This window comes from Chiloscyllium plagiosum, unplaced genomic scaffold (assembly GCF_037043375.1).
Source record: "Chiloscyllium plagiosum isolate Xiang-an unplaced genomic scaffold, Cpla_swu_hap1 HiC_scaffold_20, whole genome shotgun sequence".
NCBI classification, from domain to species: Eukaryota; Metazoa; Chordata; class Chondrichthyes; order Orectolobiformes; family Hemiscylliidae; genus Chiloscyllium; species Chiloscyllium plagiosum.
In genome coordinates, this window is record NW_028270158.1 from 62648825 (window position 1) to 62659487 (window position 10663).

A 10663-nucleotide genomic window follows, 5' to 3' on the forward strand; every position below is an offset into this window, starting at 1 on the left:
CAGCATAGGCCCAACCTGTTTGTTTAACTTCCCTTGTACTTATAGCACAGCTCCTGTTAAAACCCATGGAAGTGAGAGGCTACAGAGAGTGGGAGACTTAATATGTCCCACGTTTTGTGTTTTTATCTTTACAACAGTTTTTCTGAAACGAGTTTAATCTTGTCAATAACAGCTGTTGATTAGGGACAGCACAGGTGGAATGCAAAGTGAAACCGCCATCTTTTTTTTCAAAGAGCTATGGAGAAGGCCTGGAAAATGGGACTAACTGGGTAGCTCTTTCAGGAACTGTTACAGACATGATGGGTCAAATGGCCTCCTTCTGCACTGTAAAATTCTATGGTTCAAACACCGAACTTTGTATTTCTCTCCCTCTAAAATTTCCTAATTTTTTTATGCAGTACCCTCTAAAAAAAAAGTTTAAAAGAAAACATGAAAATTGCCTTTATGAAAGAGAACCATATTTGTATTCAAGGTTATTTGAGATTAAAAAAAGATTGACAGATGCTCTACAAGGTTTTGTGTTTTGTGAAACCTTCATGGTGCAACAGATGGTAAAGGCAGCAAATAGTGATGGGATTTGAATACAGGAGCAGGGATGTCATCACAATTATGCACAGCCTGGTGAGATCACACCTGGAGCAATGTGGGCAGTTTTGGTCTCCTTGTCTGAGGAAGGATGCTCTGGCTATGGAAAGAGTGGAATAAAGGTTTATCAGATAGACTCCTGATACAGCAGGACTGACATATGAACAGACTGGACAGGTTAGAATTATGGGCCAAGAGCAGGCAGTGGGAGTAGCTTCCTTGGGATAACATTCAGCATGAAGGGTTGGATCGAATGGTCTGTATGCCTCTGTAATTCTGTATTCACTAGACTTTAAAAGAATGAAGGAGCTCTCATAGAAATCTAGAGAATTCTAACAGGAATAGATAGGGTAAACGCATCACAACGCAAGGATACAGGCTAGGCCAGAGTTAAAGAGAAACATCATCATTCCAGAGAGTGGCGAAACTCTGGAATTTTCTGCCACAGAAAGCCATTAAGGCCAAATTTCAAGGAGTTAGATACAATTCTTTGTGCTAAAGGGATCAAAGGGTATAGGGAGAAAGCAGGAAAAAGGTACTGACTCGGAAGGTCAACCATAATAATACTGAATGGGAGAGCAGGGTCGAAAGGCCAAGTAGCTGCCTCCCACTTTTTGTGTCTACAGCATGTACTGATGACTCCAGGTTCACATATTGAAGTAGGAACTTACATTCATCACTTATCCCTAAATTCAAGTTAAATAGAATATGGAAAGTGGACTGTGTTAGCATATCCTTCACCTGCAGCTATCCTGCAAGATATTCACTGAAAAATCAAGTCCTAAGTGAGAGAGTTTAAATAAGGAACAATAAGCTTCTAAAAGGTCTACTTGACAAACTCTCTTAACATCGAACTATACATTTGGGTGTTTTCTCCAATATCAGTTACCTGCTTTTGCAGACATTGGATATAAAAGACAGCAGGAAGGAAAATATCACACACACAGGTCCTGATGCTTGTTTCACAAGTTCCACAACGACACTAGCTTCTCTCCCTTCTGACTGCCAATGAGTAAACTTAATCACTGTTTCATCATATTTATCAATCACAAAAAATGACTCGCATTTAGCCACAGTATCAAATACTGTGGCAAAGTCTGAGGCAAAAACTTCTGACATCACTCCAGCATGATCATCATCTTCGGGAGTTGTAATGTCCAAAGGATGCAATTTTGACAGCATAACCTTGCGTTGATCATAGTAGATTAAGATAACATTTTTCTTGTTGTTCTTGTTGCCTTTTTGAACCACGTGATACTCAAAAACTGACTTTCTTTCTTTCCCCTGTGTCAACTGGAACCACAGATCATGGGGAAAGATGGAACTCAGGTCTTCCAGAAACTGGCTGAGGTCTTCTTTTGCCCGAGAGTCATAGCTGTTCCAGGACCCGAGCACAGAAACCTCTACGTTAGTTAGAGCTCTGATCTGCTCAAGGCACTGTTTCACCTGGCCAGGGATGAAAGGATAGTGAAAGATTGCCAGGACAACTGCAGCATTCTGCTCTGGAATCCAACGACCTATTAGGAGACCACTTTCTGCTTCAGAACAGCAACTTGGAAAAAATATCTTGATAACCATGTTATACCTTCACAGGTTCCTGGCTCTGCATCTGTAATAACAAAAAAGAAAGTCTGAGATAGTCGCTGAAGCTGCTGTATCTGAAACAATGACCTTTCACGAATGATATTAATTATTTGGTTGAATACACTTTGTTATAGATAACAATTAATACAAATGAAATGGCCCATTTTCGTTGCAGCTTCATTTGTTGATGTGGCATCATCAAGACAGACTGATCAACCTCAGCAATATGTTTGACTCTTGCCCTTGATGCTCCTAAATGCCCTTGAGCCGAGTGGTTTGCCATGCCATTACTGTGGGCCTGACTCAAGGCTGGGTTTATGTACATAAATGAGGAATAGGCTTGATTGAAAAGTCTCTGCCCTTAACACCATATTGAATAATGCGCCAATTTTGCTCCAAAGGTTATTCTAGAAGTGGGGTGAAGACAATTCTTTTCTGAACAATTAAGTATCTCACTCAAGCACTCTCTCTCTCACAATGGGCTTTATTGCTTCAAAGGCTATTATCCATTAAGCTGCTTCATTCATCAAAAGTCTTGTTTTGAAATTCCACTAACAGCCCTGCTCCACAAATTATCTTTGTCCACTTCCTAGACTTCAACTCAGCCTTGGCTAGAGTCACTCCCTAGCTTTCACACTAGTACAGTCCTTGATCTTTCCATCTATTCTGACTAGGTTTCCACAACCAAACTTACTCAATTCAAAGGTGCCCGCAGGAATCATTGCAATCCAGCTCCATACTTTCTATTCCCAAAATAACCATTTCAAAATACTACAATTAACCACACAAGTTTCCATGGTGAAAGAGATCATTCCTCCCACTGTAACTTTATTCTTTCCTGGAGAAATCCAAAACAAACCACATTGCACAGTTGTCTCCCATTGTCCTATATTCTCCTCAGCTTCAAAATATTTGTCTTCTTTTTCCTGAAAAAAATATGATGTGAACCTCAGCTGATCGTTGTGGAACAGTATTACATAACAACACTTCTCTTAATACTTATTAACTATTTTAAATTGATGACTCCTCAACTGCGATTTGCCAACAGAGAAAACAACCATTTCTATACTTCCATTTAAAGCAATAGACATTTAAAATCTCTTCTTTGCCCTTTACTGTTCCATTGGAAATACCCCAAATGCCTCCTCGTAACTATCCCTTCTATACATGGCATCATCCTGTTCTTTTGATACTTTGCAATCTCATATCCAGTTCTCATCTTGACATAGTACTATGATTTCCTTTGTTAAAGTCACCAATAGCATTCATTCCCTGAGAGAATTATTTGCCCTCAATCTCTCCATGGTATGAGTCATCCAATTCAACAACAGTCCTGCCTCTCCCCATTATCCATGTTTCTAAGGTGACTTCCTCAAATGCAGCAAATTCCAACTTGTCAAAACTGCACCATGTACATTCTGGACCATTTATCTATCACATGCCTCTGCCTCATCAGACAGCTAAGGAAATTCGTCATGTCCATAATGACTTTTGCCAATTTTTAGAAATGCACCATAGAAACCATCTTATTTGATTAAAAAATCCATACAATGTGGAAACAGGCCCTTTGGCCTAACAAGTCCACACCGACCCTCTGAAGTGTCACCCACCCAGACCTATTCCCCTATCCGTTACTCTACATTTATCCCTGACTAATGCACTTAACCTACACAACCCTGAACATAATGGGCAATTTAGCATGGCCAATTCACCTAACCTGCACATCTTTGGACAGAGGGAGGAAACCGGAACACCCAGAGGAAACCCATGCAGACATGGGGAGAATATGCAAACTCCAGTCGCCCGAGGCTGGAATCGAATGAATCGAACACTGAGCCACCTTGCCACCTAATGTGTCATAGCTTGGTATGACAACTGTTCTGTCCAAGACCCCAAGAACTTACAGAGAGTTGTGAATACAGCCCAGTTTATCACAAAAACCAGCCTTCCTTCCATTGACTCTCTACATTTCCTGTTGCCTCGGAAAAGCAGCCAAAATGATCAAAGACCCCTCCCATCCCGTTATGCTCTCTTCCACCCTTTTCCATCAGGCAGGAGATATAAAACTTTGAAGACATGTAACAGATATAAGAACTGCTTCTTCCCCGCTGTTATCAGACTTAAGAGGAGACCTCTCCTGATGAAGGGCTCCTGCCCGAAACGTCGATTCTCCTGATCCTTGGATGCTGCATGACCTGCTGTGCTTTTCCAGCACCACACACCCTTGACACAGACCTCTCATATGCAGTACAACCTCGATGATCCAAACATCAATTATCCAAATTTCGGATTATCTGAACAAGATCTCGAGGCTCCATAAAAACGGCATTAGGCAACTCAGCATTCAGTTACCAGTTAAACGGCATTAAGGTGTGAAATGTTCAGATAACCAGCACTCAAATTACTGCTTGTTTACGATCAGACCGATTATCCGAACAATCAATTAACCAAACAAAATACTCCCCGCCTGCCTCATTCAGATAATCAACATTCTCCTGTACCTTTTCTGTAGCTCTAACACTAACTTCCACATTCTGTTCCACTATGAACTTTGTTCCTCCAATAAAAACAATGTTCATTTGTAAATTCTTTCATAGCTCCAATTCAAATTACATCTGAACTCTTATCCAATCTGGCAACTCTGATAATAAACAGTCAACTAGCCACTCCTCCACTTGTTGGAGGGTTCAGCCATCTCACCTCCACTTAAAATATGCAATAAAACGTACAGAAACATTTATAAATAAAACATAACTGCACACATTAAATCCATATCTAAACAGCCGAAGCATCGACACCAACACCTTCTCAAGAGCAGTTAGGGATGGACAATAAATGCTGGCCTAGCCAATACCCACATCCCACAAACAAATAAAAGTAAAAATCCACAGTGCCATTCTTGTATGTCTTTTCTGGAGCCTTTCCTAATGTGTGGTGCACTATACAAGAGACAAAATTCCAATTGAGGCTGAACACGAATTTAATAAAAATTCACCATAACTTCTTTGCCTATGTCTCATTTCATTTAAAGTTCAGCAACCCATGCGCTTTCTTAACCGCTGTCTCAAACTTACACTAAGTTCAGTGAGTTTGTGCATATACTGCAGAAGTTCCTTCACTCCATCTCTGGAATTGCATTGGTTATTTTGTAATGCCTGTCCACAGTCTTGCTGTAGAGTTTTCAAAAGGGAATCAAGTAGATATTTAAAAATTAAATATTTGCAGGGTGACCGGGAAAGAGATTAGTAAATTATTGTGGCAGAGAGCCAAGGGGAAAGTGAAGACTGCAGATGCTGGAGGTCAGAGTTAAAAAGTGTGGTTCTGGAAAAGCACAACAGGTCGGACAGCATCTGAGCAGCAGGAGAATTGACATTTTGGGCATAAGCCCTTCATCAGGATTGGGGGGGGGGGGGCAGGGGATCAGAAGAACCAACACAGGAATGGCAGTCTGAACATCCTGTTTGTAATGTTCCATTGCACATACATAGTAGCTCCTCACAAAACATAGCTCCAGTTCACTTACAAGGATACTGGCACTTTTTTGCTGTACGGTCACATTCCCCTCTCTTTCCATCAGTTTGAAATCGAACCTCACATACCATCAGCCAGAGGACACCGAATTTGTGTGTGTGGGATTTGGCTAAGACTGGGGGGTGGGGTTATTGGGGGGGTGGTGAGAGGGGGGTGGTGAGAGGGGGGTGAATGGTGGGGGTGGTGAGAGGGGGGTGAATGGTTGGGGTGGGGTGAGGGGGGTTTGGGTGTAGAGGGGGGTAGGGGGTGTAGAGGGGGGTGGAGATGGAGTTGGGGGTTAGAGGGGGGAGGGGGATGAGAGGGGGGGTGAGGGGGATGAGAGGGGGGGTGAGGGGGATGAGAGGGGGGGTGAGGGGGATGAGAGGGGGGGTGAGGGGGATGAGAGGGGGGGTGAGGGGGATGAGAGGGGGGGTGAGGGGGATGAGAGGGGGGGTGAGGGGGATGAGAGGGGGGGTGAGGGGGATGAGAGGGGGGGTGAGGGGGATGAGAGGGGGGGTGAGGGGGATGAGAGGGGGGGTGAGGGGGATGAGGGGGGGGGGGGGGGATGAGGGGGGGGTGAGGGGGATGAGGGGGGGGTGAGGGGGATGAGGGGGGGGTGAGGGGGATGAGGGGGGGGTGAGGGGGATGAGGGGGATGGGGGGGGTGAGGGGGATGAGGGGGGGGTGGGGGGGGGTGAGGGGGATGAGGGGGATGAGGGGGGGGTGGGGGGGGGTGAGGGGGATGGGGGGGGGTGGGGGGGGGTGAGGGGGATGAGGGGGATGAGGGGGATGAGGGGGGGGTGGGGGGGGATGAGGGGGGGGTGGGGGGGGATGAGGGGGGGGTGGGGGGGGGTGAGGGGGATGAGGGGGATGAGGGGGGGTGGAGGGGGATGAGGGGGATGAGAGGGGGGGTGAGGGGGATGAGAGGGGGGGTGAGGGGGATGAGAGGGGGGGTGAGGGGGATGAGAGGGGGGGTGAGGGGGATGAGAGGGGGGGTGAGGGGGATGAGAGGGGGGGTGAGGGGGATGAGAGGGGGGGTGAGGGGGATGAGATGGGGGGTGAGGGGGATGAGAGGGGGGGTGAGGGGGATGAGAGGGGGGGTGAGGGGGATGAGAGGGGGGGTGAGGGGGATGGGGGGGGGTGAGGGGGATGGGGGGGGTGAGGGGGATGAGAGGGGGGGTGAGGGGGATGAGAGGGGGGGTGAGGGGGATGAGAGGGGGGGTGAGGGGGATGAGAGGGGGGGTGAGGGGGATGAGAGGGGGGGGTGAGGGGGATGAGAGGGGGGGTGAGGGGGATGAGAGGGGGGGTGAGGGGGATGAGAGGGGGGTGAGGGGGATGAGAGGGGGGGTGAGGGGGATGAGAGGGGGGGTGAGGGGGATGAGAGGGGGGGTGAGGGGGATGAGAGGGGGGTGAGGGGGATGTAGGGGGGGGTGGGGGGGATGAGAGGGGGGGTGAGGGGAGGAGAGGGGGGATGGGGGGGGCGGGGGGTAGAGGGGAGAGAGAGGGACGGGGTGGTGTGAATGAAGTGTTGGGGGTGGGAGAGGGGGAGGTGTTTTCCAGCCGGTTGTTATGGAGACGGGGTGTCCCTGGGCCCGGGCCGCTCTCTGACGCTGAATTAGCGGCGAGCCCCCTCGGAGCCCGGCCTTCTCCACCCCGCCTCAAATCCCCCTCGTCCTCCGGGCTCCGGTTCCCGACACCGCGGGGTGCACCGAGAAAACCGCCCCCGCCGCCGGAAGCCGGGACAACCTGGAAGCGGTCCCGGGTGGCGCCATTCCCCGGAGCCCGGGGTCCGGGCCCGCAGCTGGTCCCCCCCCCCCGGCCTCAGGCTCAACGTCAGGAGGGAGGGAGTCGGAACCACAGCGCGGGCTGTCACCCAAAACCCTGAAGGAATCAGGCCCGGCCCTCTGCAGGGGTTTTAAATTCTGGATCCTTACCTCGAGCGTGTGTCAGGTCAGGAGTCACACTGAGAGTTTCTCTTATTGAAGGGGGTGGGGAACCAGGGCCCACACACTTCAGCAGCAAAAGGTGTGTCCCTGGAGCTTCAGGCAGAGTCCCTACCCCCGAGGCTTCTTGGTGCCTGGAATTTACATCCTCAGCGAGTGGGGGTCCAATTCCAGTCTCTGTGGGACAGACTTCTGAAAGTGGGCGTCAGGCCACAACCAGGACCAGCCTTGACCTTATTGGGTGGCAGAGGGCAGCCTGGAGGGTCCACATGGCCCAACCGCGTCCCCATTTCTTATCATCCTGAGCTGGGACCATGGCACCGTACCGTAAAGCTGTAAGTGACACACCAGCCCAAACAGTTGGAGGTGGTAAGCGCTGGCAGATGCTGGAAGTCAAGAGTCGATAAAATGTGGAGCTGGAAAAGCACAGCAGGTCGGGCGGCATCGGAGGAGCAGGAACGTCGACGTTTCGGGTCAGGACCTAAACACAGTTAGATCACTCTTCTCCGAATAAAGATAAAATGCTGGAAATCTCAGCCAGTCTAGCAGCATCTGTAAGGAGAGAAAAGAGCTGACGTTTTGAGTCTAACTGACCCTTAAAGGATTGGTTAGACTTGAAACGTCAGCTCTTTTCTCTCCTTACAGATGCTGCTAGACTGGCTGAGATTTTCCAGCATTTTCTTTTTTTTGTTTTCAGATTCCAGAATCCGCAGTAATTTGCTTTTATTTAGATCACTCTTCTGCCCACCTTATCTCATGCTGACTTCTCCAGCTCCTGATGCTGCTTGACTTGCTGTGTTCTTCCAGCCTCCTGTCGCCTACCTTGGATTCCGGCATCGAAATTTTTTTTTATCTCCACCTTATCTCAGCAAGGATGTGATGGCACAGGGTGATCGTCCCATGTACTGCAGGATCATTTTTTTTTCAAATTTTTTTGCCCATACTTTACATTGTCTTCCTGCATGCTGTGTTTTCCTTTTAGTTCTCCTGGCAGTGATGGCGAGGTACTTTCATCTCGCGACTGCTTGAGTTTCTTCCATGAGTTCCCAATGCTTAGCTGCCATGAGTTGAGGAGATGGAATACTGAAGATGCGCTTTCTGACTCTGCTCTGAGTCTCAAGGAAAGTTTTTGTCAAAGCTATGCAGTTTGGCATGGTGGACAGTTTGTACAGGGAACATATCACATCTTAAGAGCAAGACTAGATTCAATAAGATTATAGCTGATCTAAGTGTAATCTCAACTCCACTTTCTTGTCTGCACCCCATAGCCCTTGATTCTCATGCCTATCAAAAATGTGTTTGACTCAGCCTTGAGTAAATTCACTGAGCCAGCTTCCACTGATTTTGTGGAAGATAATTCCACAAGCTAACAACACTCTTAGAGAAGACATTTCTCCTCATTCCTGCATTAAACTGTGCTTCCTAATTCTTCACAAAAGGAAACATCCTCCTACTATCGTGCAGGATTTTCAATGTTTCAATAAAATTGTGTCTCATTTTCTAAACTCCATGGCTACACACCCAACCTATCCAGCCATCCTTATAAGATAATCCCCCCATTCCAGGAATTAGTCAAGTCAATTTCTTTGAAATGCCACTAACACAATATATTTTTACAAATTAGATTAAAACTGTGTACACTATTCCAGATACTGTTTCCCTCAGGCCCTGACAGCTGCAGTAAAACTTCCCTACTTTTATTCCACATTCCATTTGTCTCCCTAATTACTTCTTGTACCGGCATATTACATTTTGTGTGACATGTACACACACAATTCCCTCTGCACCTCAGACTTTTGCAATACCTCACCATTTAAATAATACATGGTGGCATAGTGGTTAGCACTGCTGCCTCACAGCTCCAGAGACCCGGGTTCAATTCCTACCTTAGGCGACTGTCTGTGTGGAATTTGCACATTCTCCCCGTGTCTGCGTGGGTTTTCTCCGGTTTCCTACCACAGTCCCAAAATGTGCAGGTTAGGTGAATAGGCCATGCTAAATTGCCTGTAGTGTTAGGTGTAGGGGAATGGGTCTGGGTGGGTTGTGGGTCGGTGTGCACTTGTTGGGCCGAATGGCCTGTTTCCACACTGTAAGTAATCTAATCTTTTATATTCTTCCTGCCACAGTGAAAAACTTCACCTTTTCCCATACTCTATCCCATTTACCAAATTTTTGCCACCCACTCAATTTATCTATTATATCTTCACAAACTCTCTATGTCCTTTTGACAACTTATTTTCCTACCTATCTTTGTGTCAACAACAAATTTGGCTACCATATGTTCTGCCCCTTCATCCAAGCCATTGACATAGATTGTGAGTATATGAGGAGTTAGGGGCAGTTATTGACAACAGCAGAGACAGAGTCTTGAGCAAAGGGCCAACTGGTTGAAAGAAGGCAGGGGATTGGGGTTGTGTCCATAAGACTGTTCACCTCAAAGTATATTGAAAGATTACGTCCTTTCCTGTTCCCTAGCATTAACACTGAGTGTTTCAGTGCAGCTTGCCTCTCTATGCCAAGGCAGTAGATTGTTAAAATGAGTTTCAATCTTAATTTCCAATTATCCCATCATACAGCATTGTTGGTTTCCCCATTAAAAGGTTCTTTAAAAGTGGGTGTGAGAAAACCACAAATATAGGACAGATCCTGCTACATGGACCACCTGTTAGTTCTAGAAATATCTATTTGTGAACAGAGACAACCTTAAGCTTACTTAAAAGTATGAACAGGTTCTGATAATCTGTTGCATCATTCAAAAAAAAATTCAATTTCAACCCAATTTCTTGCCCAATCCGCATGGATTCTCTTTCGCTTTGGAAAGTGTTCATACCACAGAAACATTTCTTTGTGTTACATTTCACAAAAACGTCAGAGCAAAATGAAAAATTCCAGTGTGCAATCTGCTTTAGTGAATGAGAGAAGACTTACCGAACACAGTAACTGCTCGACAGAAAGTGTTTCTGTATCTGTGACATTTGCACTATGAAGATTGTACAGTCAGTGGTGGCTGTAGATAAAATGGGTGTGAGGCTGCTCCTGAAC

The 10663-nt window shown here is 46.9% G+C and overlaps 2 protein-coding genes across 7 annotated transcripts in view; one reads left to right on the forward strand and one right to left on the reverse strand.

The window, feature by feature from the left end:
- The window catches only part of pigq (phosphatidylinositol glycan anchor biosynthesis, class Q), a 75079-nt gene extending 67339 nt beyond the window's left edge, over positions 1 to 7740 (reverse strand). The window contains exons 1-2 of one of the 3 annotated variants that reach the window (XM_043711121.2): positions 7613 to 7740; positions 1475 to 2194 (exon numbers count right to left, since the gene is read on the reverse strand). In XM_043711121.2, the coding sequence (XP_043567056.2) occupies positions 1475 to 2163 (689 nt within the window). In that variant the 5' untranslated portion in view covers positions 2164 to 2194; positions 7613 to 7740. Of the gene's footprint in view, positions 1 to 1474; positions 2195 to 4073; positions 4237 to 5692; positions 5837 to 7612 lie in introns of those variants that run through there. The other 2 variants (XM_043711119.2, XM_087998026.1) reach the window with 2 other exon arrangements.
- Positions 7109 to 10663, forward strand: part of LOC122560481 (uncharacterized) — a 32699-nt gene continuing 29144 nt past the window's right edge. Inside the window, exon 1 of one of the 4 annotated variants that reach the window (XR_015760606.1) lies at positions 7109 to 7628. The gene's annotated coding sequence lies outside the window, so the exon portion shown is untranslated. Of the gene's footprint in view, positions 7629 to 7824; positions 8095 to 10663 lie in introns of those variants that run through there. The other 3 variants (XR_006314741.2, XM_043711124.2, XR_006314742.2) reach the window with 3 other exon arrangements.